Source organism: Montipora capricornis, chromosome 4 (assembly GCF_036669925.1).
Source record: "Montipora capricornis isolate CH-2021 chromosome 4, ASM3666992v2, whole genome shotgun sequence".
Taxonomy (NCBI): domain Eukaryota; kingdom Metazoa; phylum Cnidaria; class Anthozoa; order Scleractinia; family Acroporidae; genus Montipora; species Montipora capricornis.
This window is the reverse complement of record NC_090886.1, coordinates 38,078,960-38,097,962: the sequence shown is the minus strand read 5'-3', so window position 1 is coordinate 38,097,962 and position 19,003 is coordinate 38,078,960. Positions and strand designations below refer to the sequence as shown.

At 38.7% G+C, this 19,003-nt stretch overlaps 1 protein-coding gene across 2 annotated transcripts in view; it reads left to right on the top strand.

The window, feature by feature from the left end:
• Nucleotides 1-792, top strand: part of LOC138046885 (transmembrane protein 180-like) — a 30,775-nt gene extending 29,983 nt beyond the window's left edge. Inside the window, exon 17 of one of the 2 annotated variants that reach the window (XR_011131741.1) lies at nt 446-548. Coding sequence is in view for 1 of the 2 variants with exons in the window: in XM_068893475.1 (XP_068749576.1) it covers nt 446-594 (149 nt within the window). In the remaining variant the exon portion in view is untranslated. Of the gene's footprint in view, nt 1-445 lie in introns of both variants that reach the window. The other variant, XM_068893475.1, reaches the window with a different exon arrangement.
• Nucleotides 793-19,003: the final 18,211 nt, after the last annotated feature.

Sequence of the window (19,003 nt, the reverse complement as noted above, 5' to 3'; positions counted from 1 at the left end):
TGCGCATGATCAATTGCCACGCGTCATCAATATTCTTTTTTAATTTACTTTTATCAGCCTGGCAATTGTAACCGTCTATAAAATCCCCATGAGTATTTCCTCTGTATGTCTTTTACAGAAACAAGTCTGCCAGAAACCTATAAATGTTTTTCAAAAAAAGGAACAATCCTTAGTTTCCAAGGAAATGATTCCTTGGTTGTTGTGTGTTTGCCAGAGTTGTTCGAAAATATCCCGAATGTTTGTTTTGGTTTAATTTGTGGTTTTGCGGTTACTGCATGGTCATGCATGCGTGACTGACACCCGAATACATTTGAATTTTTAACGCATGCTCAATACGAAATGTCGAGGCGACTGGCAGAGTTTCCTTCCTCTTCTCGATTTTTCTACGAAGATCGAAGTAGACTCTGCTTGCAGTGTAGGAGTTGAGTTAATTTTTCTTTTTCAGCTGGCCCCTCACCACAGCTTCTGGATGCCATGTTTGGTCTTCTGTGTATGGTTCCTCTAGTTGTAGCTGTTGTTCAAATTGTAGTCTGGACGTTTTATCCTCTGAAGACGCCCAAAAGGCAGCACGATAGTTCAATGATACTGGAATGAAGTTTAATAATTTTGTTGCAATGTGATAACTGTACATTTTTAAAAGCGGTTAAGTAGGAATAGAATAAGATTTAAATTACGAAAAAGTACCATCTTTTAACTTCTGTCAGGAGTTGTTGTGTACCATAAATTTGCTATTTATGGAATTTACAGTAGTTAGCCATGGAAACTTGGAAAATAAATTAATTTTGGGAATATTATGTCAACCATTTGTTTGATTTCCTTTATGGAGTCTTTTCTGATGCACACAGTATGTTACTTTGGAGAGTGTGAAGGATTTGAAGAATGAGCTCTCGAGAGTTCACTGTAAACTTCCATTACAGTATTTACCTGTGGAGTCACGAAAAACTAAGTAGCAAATAGAACGATTTGGGGAATATTATGAAGTCAACCATTATGATTTTGATTTTCATCAGATTATTGATGTTATGGCACTCACAGTAAGTTTGGAGTGACACTGGAACATAAGAGTTCCTTCTTCGAAAGTGCTACAAAAATCCTCTCCTAGCCGGACTCCCAGGGCTGGCAAAAGTTTGGCTAGTGAAAAATGTACCTCTCTAGCCTGGTGGGTTGATAGCAAGCTGCTATAAAATCCCAGTTATGGAACTGACTTGTGAAGAAGTGGCTCATGCATGTAGCAATTCTCATGAAAGTTGACTTTCGTGGTATACTGTTGTGTTGCTTTAAACGTAGCCTAATAAAGTCTCACGACTTCTAGGATTATTAAATATGTATATGTATGTATGTAAGTGATGAATTGAACCTGCAGTACTCAACCTCGGAATTGGGAACTGGATTTAATACATTATTGACATAGCTATAAACATTTTTTTCACGTGTGTGCACTTTAGCATAAGAGTGGCTCCGACTAAACAAGGCAAGATGGTATTGATACTTTATAGGGGAGTCTTTGCTGACATTTTTTACCTCATTGGCATAAGCCTATCGCTTTCTAATCTACCAGCTAAAAAAATCAGTACGGACTATTGAAAGTCCATTACATAATGAGCTATCTCTAAAACTATGCGTGCAATTTGCCAGGTAATCTCTGAGTAATGACGCTTTGGAAATTAGAAATTTTACGTGAAGAATATATGAGCTCTTTAGCGCTTAGTGAGCTTTTGCCACCCAAGGTTCTATCAGTTATTGATGGCCAATAACTTGCTCGTTATCAAAGCTAAAAGGCGTATGATTGGAGGTTTAAACACGTTCTTTTACGCGCTTTTGAGCTTTTGACGTCACAAACTGATTTACATTGCATTAATTCTTTGTAAATATGCATGCAAAGTAGATTGTGACGTCAAATCAGGAATAGACCCACTCCCCTTCTGACTCGGTCGTGAACAAAAGATGCTTGGATTTTCGCAACTTTCGAAGCCTATAAAATGCCAGGATTTGTTAGAAAAATGAAAAAATGGCCGCAATGCGTTTCGAACAGTTGCAAAGAGTCATTTTTGCAAAAACAATATTTTGGGGTTAGGTGCACTTTAAGTTGTTTCTTAAAACTACTTATGTTGTCAACTAAAAACAAGTCTCTGGGTAAGTCGTTCCATAACTTAGGTGCAGCCAGCATAAAAGACCTATCACCTAATGTTTTCTTTCCCTTAACTGGTGGTACACTAAGGATTTTACTATCATTCGATCTTAATGAATATGTAGAATTCATTGGATAATGCAATTCGAGAGTTTTGATTGGCCAAGCCATCATGGCTTATGAGCCATTATACCATGATCTACAAACACGGCAAGCATATGCGTGATTTTTTGGGCCTTTTTATTTTTATTGTAGTCTAGTTTTCTATATTTTGGGGGCGTTTTTAATAAAACAATTATTCCAATCGCGCTTGTTGGATATGAAATGATTTTATCAACTCGGCGCTACGCGCCTCGTTGGCTATCTATCATCTCATATCCAACGCACGTTCATGGAATAATTGTTAAATAGATCAGACAGATACAATGGAGCTAAGCCATTTATAGCCTTAAATGTGATTAATAGTATCTTATAATCAATACGCCATCTAACAGGCAGCCAATGTAATTCCACTTAAATAGGTGTGATATGGCAAAATTTAGGTGCCATATAAATCAACCTTGCTGCTGCATTAAGTACTCTTCGCAGCTTATTCAACTGACAATGTGGCAAACCAAATAACAGACTATTACAATGATCAATGCGACATGTTACTAAAGCATGAACTAAAGATTCTGTGACTTTAACAGAAAGGTATTTACGAATACGTCTAACATTGTATAGATAATAAAAAGCAGAAGCACTTGTTTTATTGATATAACTAGCCATAGACATATGACTATCCAAAAATACACCAAGATTACAAACAGATGAAGATGGAAAAACTTCCAAGTTTCCAACAACAATGCTATCAATTTTTGTACTTTAGCCAACTGCTGCTTAGTACCAACAAGACGCTTCCTTAAGCGTTTACTCGAAATACCATATGGCGCAGACGTAGGGCGATACATTGTGGAAGAGGTAGTTTTTTAATTTGGCAAGTACGGAACAAAACAAGTAAATGTTTCTGCAGCCAGTTGCTCATTTACAAACGCGGATAATGTACCGGTGAGCATCGTGCAACAATGGACCCCTTTAGCTTGTACGTTTTGTTTTCCCATTTCAGACCACGTGATGTTCCCAAGGGAATGTTCCTTTTGTTTTTTCAAAAGTTATGCATATATATGCATGTGTATAAGACGACATTTGAAAGAAACTGTTCCCTAGAGTAACATCACGTGGTCTGAAATGGGAAAACAAAACGTACAAGCTAAAAGGTCCATTGTACCCGTGAACAATTGCAAATAAATTCATCAGGGGGAAAGGACCCCCCTTTTAGACCGGGTCCATGGACCTGACCCCTATTTTTTCTTAGTTAATTTTTTTGGTTTGCGTTTTTGCTGTAAAGTGTCCGAAAGCACATGTTAATGAGCTTTTTAACCTTAGTAAAGACGATTTCAGCTAATTTGCTTCACTTTTCTTCCACACTAATAAAAAATTACTTGAACTTTAAATAAAATGTTATGCGCTCCAGGAAAGAATGGAAGTAGGCGGTGTACAGACCGTCACTCTCCGAATTTACCGTTAGTAATCTTGTTTCGGAATAATTTTGCAAAAATTAATGAGTGATCAACGGTGACCAAATCATATTTCTTTGGAGCTAAATTTTCAAAACGGTGGTAAATGAGGCAGATTGCAAAAGTGCATTGAAGAGCGTCTGATAGTTTTAAGATTCCTTGGCTTTATAGCACAGAAGTACTCTTTAAAGGAAAGGATGCCTTTGCAAGTCTTCCAACCGGGTACGGCTCTGGGCCCAGTTCCTCAAAAGCCGATTAACGCTAATCTAAGATTAAAAATTAAGCAAGCAGTTTATTTCTCTACTCCCAAATGCTGTTCAACGCAGATTTTCGGCAGAACTTTACATGAGAAGACGTCAATCTTGAAAAACAAAAATAAGCAAAAAAAAACTAATACCAAAAAGTTGAAAACGTGAAACCAAAGTTTACGCTAATCCTGGATTAAGTTAATCGGCTTTCGAGGAACCGGGCCCTGATCTTCAGAGCAACCCCGATCGTTGCCAATGAGCTGTTTATATTTTCCTCGATATGTACACATCTTAAGTCTTCCAGGGCAACACGCTTTATAGATTGTTCTGGAGAATAGCTAGGCTGGTCCGAGCAAGGCATTGAGATTATATTGACTGGTAAGGGGATAGCCTGGGACGTTTTCAACTCAGCAATCTTTTGAATCGTGCAATATTCACCTCGTGAAGATTCGTCAGGAGCGCTTTCAATTCCTACAAATGTATGTAGAATCGATTTCCACTTTACACTCCATAGATAACAATTCCCCTCGTACTTTAAAAGAAAAATCTCTTTGACCATCAAAAAAAAATTTATTGGTATTTTTTACCATGCACAAAGTACACGGGGAGAAATAAAATGAAAGCCAATTAAAACTCGTTGTTTCAATGATGTAATATTAGAGGGGTAATACCCATTCAAACATTTTTCATACATTCCAGGAAAAATCACGCGGTATTGAACACGATTAACAACGGTAAATCACAGACGCTTCTCTCAGATTTTTTTTTCGGAGAGTGGGCAGCGGTGCACAGGCTAGAATGGAAGGGGCCATTTGGATTCTACTTAACCCGTGAATGGGATCAAAGACACACATCATTACAATAAAATTTGATTTCAATCAATCTGATCAAGACAGTAGAATGAAATGAAATTATCCTTGTAAAATAGCTTACTACATCATACATTTCTTCAATTTATTATACTGGTAATATTATAATTAACAAATTAATCTTTTTTAAATATAAATTTATCTATCTTAATTTCATGGACATAAAATTGATTAGCTTTTTCCCAGAACAGGACAGAACTTTTTTATATATTATTCTAAGAAGGGCTTACACTTACTAGGGTAGTATCTGCCTCGAAAGTTTCGATCCGCTTCGCAAAATAGTAATTTTGGTCAGATTACTATTTTGCGAAATGGATCAAAAATTTCCGAGCAGGTACAACCCTAACCATTTACCAACGCTAACATTAGGCCTAAAAACTTTTGTTTAGGCCTAAGCTTAGCTTAAAGAATGTTTCGGATTCTTTCTGTATTTCTGTTCCTTTTGTCTGGTTTTACAAATTAGTGTAAGCCCTGATAAAGTTCATCTGATGTAACCAACAATGGACTCCCAAATTAGCCAGCCCCAACATGAACAATATATATAAGCATTAACATATTTTATAACAATATAATACCAGTGATAAATGAACAGACATTGTTATTGTTCTCTTTGGGTAATGTAATCATTGTTAGTAACGACAAAATGAAACAATTTGTAACTGATACCCAATCTAAACATTGTCACAAGTGAACTCATCCCCTTTGTCAAGAAATCGTCCTTTCTGAGGTTAAAAAGCTCATTAACATGCTTTGGGACACTTTTTAGCAAAAAAAAAAATAATAATAATCATAATAATAATAACGAGATGCTTCCGTGAAGCATACACTGGGTTGCCTGTGGTACGTGTTACAGAAAATCAGAAGGGCACCGAATTGTGTGGTATCAAGAGAAAATGAGGGGACAGAGAGGGAGGCTCAGGGCGTTGGCCGGGATATGTAGTTATTTTTAGACGAGCGAAAGTCTTTGTTCTAGCGGAACTTCCGAGACGTCCGCATGCACAAACGTCAAGTCCACTTCGTCCGCCATTACATGAAGTCTTTGCTTTTCTTTCAAACATCAGATCGAGGTTGACCTGCATGCGGACGTCTCGGAAGACTTCCACCCGTCTAAAAATAACTTTCGTGGACATTACATATCCCAAGGGCTGGACCGGGAGCCTCCCTCTCTGTCCCCTCATTTTCTCTTGGTGGTATTGAACTACAGCATTCCAGTCTCTGAAGAATAACAAATAAAAGAGAAGCGAGAAACATCTGCTTCTGGGCTGACATGTTGATAATTTTCAAGTTCCCTCACAACTTCTTTTCACCACAAGTGTAAGCGTGCCCTCTGAGCATCTGACAGCTTTGTACTACTACAGTTCTCTGAAGTTAATCCCTCTCCAGCGGGGTTAGTGTTTGGATGGGAGACCAAAACAATATACCCCTCCTAAACAGAAGCGTCCGACCGAAAATACTATTAACGCTATAAACAAATGCGAACTCAGCAAGGTACAGATATTGTTAGCTTGCTTTATGCAAAACAAATATTGATGCAAAAGTAAATAACTATTGATACACAGTTTTTAGAAAGAGCAGAAGGAAGTTTCCGGGACGGTCGATCGAGAATAAAATATTTACGACATGAAAACATTAATTTTGAACCGTGAATATAGAATATAAAAAGTTACGATCAGCGACAAACATTTTGAGAGATTTTTGCTACGTTCAAATAAATCGCAAAATCGAAAGTGACATGGCCGGAATTCAGCGGGCGCCGTGATTAAGTTACCGCGGCATGTTTAGTCGCCAAACAGTGACGCATCTGTGTCAAATTAAATGATGGCAAGATACTGGGTTTTTGTAAGTTTCTTTTTCTGTCAAGTGTTATAAAGTTTGACAATGAAACGAGCGAAGTCAAAACAAAGATCACAATCGCCCAACTCTTTAGGTTGACAATTTGTTTATGCAAAGTCAAAATTTACTCTCCAAGACGCGTACGACGTTATATATTTTGGGGCTCATTTTGTTGAAATTCAAGCACGCTACCAACAGGCCTGTGAACCCTTCCTGCTTACAGAGCAATACTAAAAAAATTCTCCCATATCACATTTCAACCTTAAGCTCGAAAATTCAATACACAACATGATATTATAATTCACAAAGGCAGAAAATACCACAGAATCCTTTCCCAGCGAAAAATATATTGAAACAAACAACATATTTGCTCTTAGAGGCGAAAACCTCTTCCTATTTCATTGCGTGCGTGAAGACAAGAAACTCAATCGTCTCAAATTTAATACCATGTACTTCAGGTTTCCTGAAGAACCCTTTCCTTGAATAACAAGAAAATGCTTACCTGTATATCCAATTAACTTGCCATTAGTGAGCTTCATAAGAGTATATTTTGTTCAAAGATCCACTAAAACGCCATTGCCGGTTAAGTTAATCGTTCTACTGTGTCCACCAGAGAAATCTACGCATTTCCCACTACCCTCTCGATCCTAAGAAAATACGTGTAAAAGGCTCTATGCACAAAGACACCACTTAGCAGGGGAGTGACAGGCAAGACTTTTACCGACACGGAAAAAAATTTAAAAAAAAAAGAAAACGAAAAATAAAAAAACGACAAAATTAAAGACAGATTCCGACTGGGTTTGCGGCAACCCAGTAAATAGGGGTCCATAGACCGGGTCCATGGACCCCGTCCAAAAGTGGGGTCTATGTTTTGTCCTTTCCGTTCAACAGGTGACGCAGCTAATTAGGAATAGTATGTTTTGGAACAGGTTGTTGGAATGGAAATAACGAGGGCCTTAGGTCTATTTTTTAGCATGTAGCGTGACATCAGATAAACTGGTTTCAAGTGAAAGCAGCCAGTGAGGCAAAGGCGGGTGAAACACTAGTGTAGCAACACAGAAAACATGTGAAAAATTATTCTTGTAATTAAGTCTTAATACCGGTATCCAGCTGCAAAGGTTCCAGATTAACATAAGGCTGCTGGAAGTTCTGTGCTGCGATTTCGTCATGCGGTCAACAGGCAAGATTAGAGTAAATATGTCATTCATAACATTCCAGAAGGCTGAATCCAGCATTTTCACATTTTAGCTGCACCGCATTGCGTCATTTGCCCTCTCGTGGAAGTTGGGCTTTGAATCAGCAAACGAAATAAAATGAGTCACACTGAAGTCCCAACATAGAACCCATCATTTGGTTGCTCCACTGCAGGTTATAAATTCCGATTGTCATCGAATTCTGTAGGACGAGAGGCTGTTTCAAGTCTCTCGCTATCGGAAATCTTCTCCTTCAGCTGTGTTTAATTTATTTGTTATTGTTGCAGTTGTTTCGTCACAGAGGGAGGTCACAGAGGAAGGTCAAATGTATTGCTCAAAGGGGTGTAGTACATTGCCTTTTAACCAATGAAATCACCGCCTCGTAATTCTATTGTCCATTTGGTGCACAGAAAACTAAATTCTGCCAAGATTATAACTCGGATACCTTTCAGGTATTCCGAGTAATAAGATTGTGATCACTGAGGCCAAGATCAAAAACCCCTGAGGTAAGAACAGAACGTGGCTTGTTCGTAAGAATTACATCAATGAGCGAGCTGGATTCTAACACTACCCTAGTTGGTACTTTAATCAAGTTGGTGAGACCTTATACATCCATCAAATCCATAAGAGTTTTACCTTCTTTAGCACCCTTGTCAGGCCGGGAGAGGTCGCAGTTTAAGTCTCCAATTAGCATAATACTCTCGTAACGTTAAGTTGACCGGAGAAGAATATCATTAATTTCATGTTCCCATGTAGCTTTTAACAAGCCTGGTGGTCTGTACATTCCAATGACAAGCACCTTTTTCGCTCTCCTGGACGTTTGCACACACAGGGATATCGATTCAGCTTGATGCCCCTCCAAGTCATGTATTCTAGTCACAATCAGCCCTCTTCTAAAGTAAATGAACACCCCCCTCCCCCCCCCCAAAAAAACGGTCACTATCTTTCGCGGTACAGGCGAAATCCTTTGATCCTTTGATCCATGCAGTGTTCTGTGCTAAAGCTAGCGTATATTTCAATTTAATTTAGAAATGTACATTTACAATGATTATTAAAATCCGTACTTCGATTCTATCATGATAAAAAGATTTCCCCGCTGTTTCCGTTCTTATTGCAGGGAGATGCAAAAGACTGCTCTGCCGGGTTGAGCGGGTAGAACACTGTTTACCTCACGCAACATGCCCAGATCCCAGCACAATACTCTAATATCGGTCTGATCATTGAAACATTGATGGTATTAGCACCATGTGAAATGATATAACGGCGCACACGACTTGGCATGACGACCGGGTCAGTACGCAGCTATTACAACGGCTCTCGGGATTGGCTAAGAAAACAATGGACCAAAACAAACAACCAATCAACGATGGACCCTAACCTACAACAATAGAGCTGCGTCCTAAAGGGATCCCGTGAAATTAGAGGTTGTACTCTACTGACCAGCCGTAGAAACAATAGCTTTAGCAGATTCGTTCCAGCCAAGGTATTCGTCAAAGATATCGCCCAAATACTTAAACACAGTAACGCGCTTTAATTTATGGCGGACCATTAATAGTGACCTAGAACTGATTTACCTTAGCAAGTTTCTGGGAAGAAACAAACAGCATTGTCTCAATCTTAGTTATGTTGACAAATAAGTATTTGAATGACACTCAATTGAAAACCTCTCTAAACAAGTGAAAATATAGGTGGTTTTCACCTTACCGTCCATCATTGCCGCCATGTTGATGGACGAAAACAAAAGATCTCTCATTAGCATCTTTTGTTCGTCCACCAGCAATTTTACATTACACCATTGACACCTCAGTCTCAGCATAGTTAATCGAGAGACTTGTTTTGAAACCTGAAAACCTTCAAAGCGAGAAAATGTTGTCCTAATCAATGTTGAATGGACTGTGATCCTGCACAATCTTTTGTTTCGCTTCGCACGAGTTTGCAAATTAGTTGCGCGTCATTTAATTGAAGGATTTGATTGGTCGTCTTCTCGAAAAAAAAAAGGTGTTTTTTGTGCAGGGTCAAGACCAAAAATACGGAGAAAACGTGAAACTATGGAACTTGTCGAGTTTGGAAATGGTTATGATAACCATCTCCATGCATTAACTATTGTCTCAAGAGATCGATTGGAAAACCACCTATTTTCTAGTGGTATCAAAGGTGATGAGTGTCTATTGTTATCTGCGCAACGCCCACTTAATTTACATGATCAAGGCTGTTCCCCTGGGAATTGGCTATAAGGAATTGGCTATTTAACAAAGTTTTGCAGAGCGTGCGTTCTCTTTATCGTAAAGTAGTCTACAACCTATGTGCTGCGCTTTCGACACCGTTGGTACTTGAATGTCCGATACCGAGGAAGGACAGGAACCGAAAGAGTAGCCGACACAAGAAGAGAGCACAGCGAGTCTGCGACCACCGAAACCCTGCTTGTTTCAGGAAGTTTTTGGACTATTGAAGGATTACCTGTTAACTCAACTTGTTTCTCAGGAAAGGAAACTCGAGTCCAAGCATAAGGTCGACAAAGACACAGTGGAACTGAAATACAAAATTTTCATTCGCTGTTTTTTGCCAAGGTAAGTGACATTGTGTTTATTTCTTTTGAACGCGAGCTTGGACCCCCAAACAGCCTTGTTCTTCAAATTTATTATCGATCGCTCATACTTTCGCTTACGCGGTATCGAATAGTGGCATAGATACAAGCTTGCAAGTGTAATTTTTTGAAAAATTGTTACTCTTAAAGCGAGCCCACCGTCTCTTTTTTGATAACAGATTTCATGCTATTCCATCATTGTTTCCTCATATATTTTGCCAATCGATATGCGCTGCTCTGCATAATACAGTCTCCAACCTTACGCACGATATTTCTAATAATTCTCTGCCGAAGAATCGAGAAGAATATTCAGAAACGTTTTTCACTGCTGATCCAGCGCTCATAAACACAATGCTCGTTTCGGCTCAGCTCTTGGTAACTTTTAGGTCACTGAAGTTTTTAAATTACGGAATTCTCTACATCCTGACTGGGCGTTCACTTACAAATGATGTCTTGAAAAACGAATTCGAAAAATTCCCGCTTACAATACTTGGAGTTAAAAATGATAATGTTTAGGTTAATTCAGCACTTGGCTAAGTAGGCTGACTGCTGGCTGTTATACACAATTGTGGTCTCATTCATAAAGAAGCCTTTCAAAGTAATCATGAACCAAGTTATCGTACTCTACAATGTTTCATTTAACTATATAACTTGTGCTTGTTGAGTGACAATAATGTAATCCTTTCCTGTCGGTTTACTAGCTTTTGCTGTTTCATTAATTTATACTGCAGCCTCGGTTAGCATTGCTACACTCGCGTAGTATATATTGCAACCAGCCTTAAATTTGTCTTTAAAAAATGAATTAAAGTTTGTTTTATCGAGGTGACAGAAATCTCTTTTTCAAAGAAAATGCATATTTTTCAAATAATTACTTACGTAATAACACTAAAACAATTATTCAGCTCGCCTTCGGCGAATAATTGTCGATTAGTAGATTCTTGTGCTTGTTTACCTCGCGCTGATTGCCTAACTTGGAGGTGATTAACCAACTGCTATTCAATTCCGAGTAGCCTTTTCACGGCTCGGTAAATATTCATTACCATTCCCTGAATAATTGTCAATTATTTTTATGTGCTAGTTAGAGAAGTACACATGCATGGCCAGATTAATTTCAAACAGTTTGTTCCGCCATGGAATTACAAGGCAAGAAATATCATAAATATTTTCTCGAGTCTTCAAACGAACCTCGTTTTGTCGGTTCGTACTTGGAGTTAAGGTACCTTGTCTTTTTCTACCTCAACGTTGGGTGGTAATAGGTGTTAGGTCGTTGCCAATTTTCTCGCTGTTTCCAAGATTTACGCAGTGGCTGTCAAAAAAAATTAAGTGCGCTTCCAGAGGCTCTGTACCATTCCGTACGCTGTGCTTAATTTTCATTTAAATTTTTTTTTTACAATTGTAATAATAATAGTAATAATAATTATAGTAACAATAGCAACCTTTTATTGGACTGTCCAGCATAGTTCAACGACTTCGGAGATGACAGACCCTTTAGGCTACGTTCACACGGTACCGGACGAATTTTCTACCGGTTGAAAATTCGTCCATTTAGGGGTTGCGTTCACACGGAACCACGCTAAACGTACGAAAATTTAGACGCCTCGTCGTTCAAAAATTTGAACGCCAAAATCGAGGACGAATTTTTAGCCGGTACGGTCAAAAATTTAACCGGCGCGCTGTGAACACCTTGACCGTCTAAATTTTTGCACTGCAAAGGCGTGGTTGCATGGATAAGTGGTAACTCAGCTACTATCCTTAGGCTTTCTCTTTCTTGACGCCATTTTGAATTTCGTAAAGTCGCGCTCTGCGCATGAACAGATTGTAAAGCCACTGACAAAGGTTAAACTTTAATCCAGTTCGTCAGTTCCGCGTGAACAGAGCAAAAATATTGCACGGTTCCGTGCGAACAAAATGTACGGTCAAATTTTCAACCGGTAGAAAATTCGTCCGGTACCGTGTGAACGTACCGTGTGAACGTAGCCTTAGGGTGAGATGAGAAAAGCCGTATAGATAACTTCATATTATAATTCAACAGAGTACATTGCACACAAAGCAGAACACTAAAAAAAATGCGAGGATGCTAGCTCTTGTCCAGGATTCAAAGCGTAAGAGCAAATTTGCCGGATAGAAAAGAAATATGGCCTGCACACAACCTTTCCGTCTCGCCCCTCTCTCCATGCTGCATGTTGATCGCGCACCTTTCGAGACGGTGAGCCTGTGTGCAAACTAAAAGAAAGACTGAAAAAGTCGTAAGTTTTCGCGTGCGAGAACTAAAATGCCTGCTAACAAGATCCAAATAAATTACCAAAAAATAACAAATTTCTCACAATTGACAAGATCTGGCAAAAATGGTTGCTATACTTGCGCCTTGCATGGGCCCATTCTTGCTCTTTGTGATTTTGCTGAGAATGTTTTCAGGCTCAATGAAATCGAAAAAAATTAGAATGTTCAGCCCCAAATTTGACGTTCATATAAACTTGAAAGTAGTGTATTTGCGATCGTTGCCGCGACTAACGCTCATTTTGTCCTTGTAGACTGAAATGCTTGCTACTTTTGTGATAAAATGTTACTAGCAATTTTTTCTAACACCTCAATTATTCTGTACATATCTCGGATACAGAAAGAAAGTACGACAACGAATCACAATATAAGGAGTTTTAGCAAGGACGACGGCTACGAGAACGCCACAAAACAATGGGTTTAATGAGCGAAAACAATAGTTCTGCACGCGACGAACGTGCGTTTGACATTTTTTTATATTACTTCACCCTTCTCGTTCTGACAACGACGTGAAATGATCAAATTTGAGGTTGTGTGTGGAACAGAAGCACCAGACGTTGAACTTTCAATTTTCTCTGTAATTATTATCCACACCGTTCTCACCAATTTTATTCTTGGAATGTGGACACACTTTTCATGCCGAGCGACTTGGAGCGATCGCAAAATTATCAGCCGTCGTCTTCGTCCATGCATAAGGTCCCAAATGTCAAGAGCGCCGACTTGGGAGAGGATTAATTTCCAATAGAGGTTTTTCACGGCAGCCATGTTGCATGGCAGGAGCAATGAAAATGTTTTGCATTAGAAAGAACATTTGTTCCCATTGAAAAAATAATCTATTGTTCCTGCCACGCAACATGGCTACCCTGCAAAACTTCTATACTCGGTAATTGGTATGGGTAATCGACTGATGACGAGCGAAATTTGGAAATTATCTCGCGCTCGTTTTCAAAATTAAACAATCCTTTAGAGGGAGATTATCCGTAGAGGCCAAAACGCGGGGTCGGGGTCGGGGTGTATTCTTTTTCCAAATTTGTTTCAATTTGTTTGAATGTTTAGCATCTGTCCTTCATTTATGTTGGAAATTAGTCAAAAACATAAGGAACACCTGGAAGCTCTTAGTTTGGTTTTCGAAATTAAGACAATTTCCGGGCTAAAATTGGAATTTTTTTGTGGGGAATTTACGCTGACTCCTAGAGACACTAAAGACACGCTTCGCTCCACATCTTAAAAACCACATTTAAGGACGGTGCCTACGATTGTTATTGCGCATACGTTCTGCGCATCTCCCGATACTCGGATTTCCTATCGCTGATGCTTACTAATACAGGGATATTTTTGCGCGGTTTAAAACTATCCGGAGAAAGTACATCTTAGTAAGTACTCTTGGTATGCAAAAAGAAAATTGGGGGTAACCATGCATTTTTGAGAGATATTTAAGCTTCAATTTGAGAAAGAACGCCATACACTGCTTTGTATTTTAAAGCTTTTTACAAATATTATTCATGAATTATCTTTGAAAAATGCGTGGTTACCCCCAATTTTCTTTTTGGATTTCAATAACACTTGTTAAGATCTACATTTCTTGCATAATCACACACCGGGGCAAAAATATCTTTACTTAGTAGGCACCGTCCTTAACGTTTACTTCGTAAAAGCTCCTCCGCAACGCAATTAAACGAAACAAAACATAGTCAAGTTCCACGATAGCCGTCATGCAACGTTTTCATTTGCTTGTTTTCCCAAAAGTGTTCTCAATGTTGTGGTATTTTTTATAGTAATATTGGATTCGATCCCTTAACGTAAGAATAGGATTGGCTAGCAACTTCTTGTGCGAGTCTGACTCCACCACAAACCATTTGTAGTAAAGTTTGACCTTATTCGATGGAATGATAGAACGGAACGGCGGAATTGCGGAATGCATGGAATATTCTAAAATACAGAATATATGGAATATTCTAAAACACGGAAAACTCGAATATTTTGAACCACGGAATATAAGGAACATTCTAAAGCGCGGGATGAGAGGAAAGTCTTTTAATGATAAATATTGCATTTTTTTGCCCGTGAGTAGTCTGGATAGGATAAGTAACTTCGGACGATAATTTTACATTTCCTCGCGAAAAAAGGTATAAAGATGTGTTACAGAGAAAAGTTCACCCCTGGGCGATATGTTTCTCAGCTTCCGTCCTTGTGCCTATCCGACTAAGTCGAAACATCGCAGGCGCACTTTCCTACACTCTGAGAAAGAAAAATGGAGAAAGACGAGAAGTCAATGCCTTTTTGAAGGTCTTTGTTACAAAACCTGCCTCATTCGTACACGATTTCCCTAGCAGATGTTGTTATGATCGGTCACAAGCGGACCACTTTCTGTCGTTGTTCTTGTTATCGATCGGTAGGAGAATAAATACATTATGGCGGTTGCTATTTTCTCGGCAATAAAGTTTGAAAGCAAATATTTCAATGAAAGATCGAACAAAACGGTTTCAACCGAGTCCTGTGTTATTATTATTATTTTTTGGTGGTTCCGAGCTGTTTTAGGCGTCATTTTGCAATATCTTTTCTCGACAACCAGTTTGAGAATCAAGAAAATTGACAAGGCAGGCAACACCGAGCCGCCGACAAGTGACCTCGTCTTGTTGAAGCGAGAACTGACGCCAGACCAGTGAAATTCTCACGTTAAAAACACCAGCATCCGATCGATTGAGGATGTCCTCAGTGACCTTCGCTGAATTCGAGATTCAGTGAAACGCGACCGTTGCCAAGCGTTGCCAAGCCAACGGTCGCGGTCGCAGTCCGTATATTCCGTGTTTCAGAATATTCTATATTTTCCGTGCTTCAGAATATTCCATATATTCCGTGTTTCAAAATATCCGATTTTTTCCGTGTTCCGGATTTCCAAAAACAAACTTGACTAATTTCCACCGTAAATGAAGTTTAATGGTGTATGGTTTACATTACTAATATTTATTAGCTTAGCTTTTCGATGATCTCGCTAGTATGGAGTGTTTTATTACTCTTTTACGGATTATCCCTATGACATATGTTTTGTCTTTTAATATTTAATATATATAGTTGTGGCCATTTAATTTTAAAAAATAAAACAAAGAAATAAATAGCTCCTTGAATACGCCATGCAAGGGAGAAAAGACACACATTACCTGTCACCTTCGTTTCCGGTGTTCATTAGCGGTATGTCAATCTTCAATACCTATCAAATGACCATGTAGTGTGTAGATCATCACAAACAAAACAATTCGTGTGACCTGATCTGTAGACCCGAGCGCCGGTGCTTTGTCGGTCCAGTTTATTTCAACAACTTAGAAATGCGTAATACCTGGTACGGCGGTCTTCCAAGTGTGCCTTTTTCACATAACACTGATACCTGAACACTATACACTTTTCTAAAAGCAATGTCAACTTTCTTTATAACAACGATAAAGTCATTGAAAATGATGGATGAATGAAGGCAATGCATACAAGACCGATTTGTAGCTCACATAGACATCTTTGATTCTATATGCACTTCTTTAGTGTCAACCAAATCTCAGGGAGTTAGCATTACCTGGTAAAACTGTGGCAGAAATCATTAATTAATGCCGATACCTTTATGGACTGTATTATCGTGAAAAAGTGGTGCGACGCTGCCGAAATAAATATTTCGTAACAGTCCTTGTGCGATGTAACTGCCTTTTTAATGGACATTCTGAACATGGTCACTGTCACAATGGTATTCCACTGTTTGAGAATTATCCTGGATGCCTGCTTGTGATTACAGTAGTGAAAACAATTATTTTCACCAGGAACACGAAAGGACTCGGTAAGGTCGAGCATGTGTTTTGTGTCATATATAGCTGGGTCGGCTTTGAAAGAGTGAAGTGGTAGTAGAATCTAAGTAGGTTGCTAGATATTTGTTCCGTTGAGACGTTGCAGGCGGAGACAATAAGTCCACACTGAATCGGCTTAGTCGGATCCTGACATTTGAATTTCCTTGCCCATCGGGCAAGTAGTCAAAATCCACTAGCCCCGGGTTATCTTTGCACTATATAGCTGGCGAATCTGCCAATAAATATGGCTCTGAACAAGACTTTAAGTTTGGCAAACCATGTGCTTTGTCAAGTGACTACAGTAACTCCTATTTGCGTAATCGAACAGTTTCTGTATATGAATATGTCTAGAGTCTGTAAATTTAAAAGAAAGTCATAATGCGAAGTATGCCTTAGTTTGTAGATAATACAGCAACCCTTCCCCTGTTACATTTCTCCTTCCGGTGGCAAGAGACATCCTCGATCCGTTGATGTTGGTATTAGATGATTATTTTTTCGTCACTCGGGGTAATTTCAGTGAAAAAAAAAACAAACAAACAAATCAAAAAAGCAAGGTGACACACCAAAACACCAACCCGGTGTGGCCAACACATCACGCATGCGCAGAACCATTTCACCCGGTCAATAAGTAGCCATCTCAAGTGTATTAAGGCTTGACCAGCCTAATTATTATGCTTATTTTTATTTGACGGGAAAGCAATTGTCCAGGGCCTATAAAAGTTGGCAGGTATTCATCACATTCTTGTCACGTGACACTGGGTATCCTGTATTTTTATGCGTTTTTCAAAAGTAGAATGTAAAAAATTTGTTATTCGAAGCAGTACTGCTTTCCCTTTTATGAACCTCCTTGTTACTCCTGGTGGACATCAGGACCTTCTGCCGTGGGACTTTTTGTAGAGCACAAATTTTTTTCAAAGGATCTTGATATCAGCAGGCAAGTCAGAAAGTTAAAGAAAACGACAACTTTTGAATTTACAAGACATGTTGCGACAGCAACTTCTGTTATCTTTAGTTGATTAATGTACAAAGCGTTAAGTTGAATTTATAAATCGGAAAAAGTGCTAATTATGCCAGTAACAACGTAATGTACATAAAACGTGACAATGTGAAAATTAAAAGGATAGTTTTAGATTTACGTGATGCAGTTGTTGATTTAAGGGACTAGGTCACGCTACTTTAAGTAATTTTGTTAATTATGAGCTCTAAACGTCAAACTGGCAGAGCAAGAGTCTTTCATTTGCAAAATCATGGCCTCATAACAACGGAGAATGATTTTCCAGCTGTGTAAATGACATTTTGATATAGACTGATATCAATTTGAAAAAAGGTGGGCCGACGTTTTTCAAAGTTACCCAAATTCAATCCATTTCTATCCTCTCCAGTTTTGTCCATCCGTGTCCCTTCTTGGCTTCCCTGTGTTTTGTTAGAGTTCTTCTATAGTTTGGAACAATTATTTTGATATTTTAGTCAATTATATGACCATTCGATCAGGGCTGAAATTGCCTAAAATTGCGTGACCTATTCCCTTTAAGGGGCCGACCATTTAACTCTTGAAGCGGGGTAGGGGGGGGGGGGGGGTAATTACTGCTAGAATCATTAGTTACAATTTAAAAGTGGACTGAAATCTCCAAAACAAATGTGAAAGCAGAATTAAAGTTAGTTGATCATGGTCTAATTTAATTTCATTAAGTAAAGTACGATCGTCCGGGTGAATGTAGTCCTGAGAAGGACTGTTTAAGATGACATTGAGTGACGTTTCGACAACCTGAGCGGAAGTCATCTTCAGAGTCAAGTGACTTGTGTAACGTCAGTAGATACTAGAAGAAAATTAAGGCATAGGCCTTCAGCTGGACCCAAATTATTGCACAAAAAAGTAAGGGGGTGGTATAACTTTTGAATGTACAGTAATAACAACCTAAGACTTTCACAGACTAATAACGTCACAAAAGTTTTTATATTGATGTGTATTACGTATGCAAATGAGGTCAGGTGACCTTTTACGGCCACAAAACTCAAAATAAAAAACGGCAACAGTTTATGCTAAAATTTATTTCACTTCGCTACTACTAGATTAGTCAAAATGGTAAAAGAAAACGAACTGTGCTTGGTCTTTGTTAAATGTGTCTTTAGTTTAGGAAATATACGGCATTTTGTACTAGTGCCCAGTGTCCTGTGGAAAAAAGATTTCTTTTTCGGACATTTGTTAAAATTATCTTGAATGTCCAGGCACAGAAATGATGTACCCAATAGTGTTAACATCATAAAAGGTAAATCCAGCCACCAGAAAATTATAAAAAGTGTTGCCCTTTAGCTGAGATTCTGTGCTTTTCACGTGATAATATATCATTTTATAGAGCAGGTAAGGTTTCACATTTTATTGTTTAAAATGTTCCAGATCAGGGCCCAGGCCTTAATTCACCTGAGTACAACTACTCTGGACAAAAACTGAAACTTAGCATAAAACGTGCAGGAAAAATGTTTAATCGGAGTT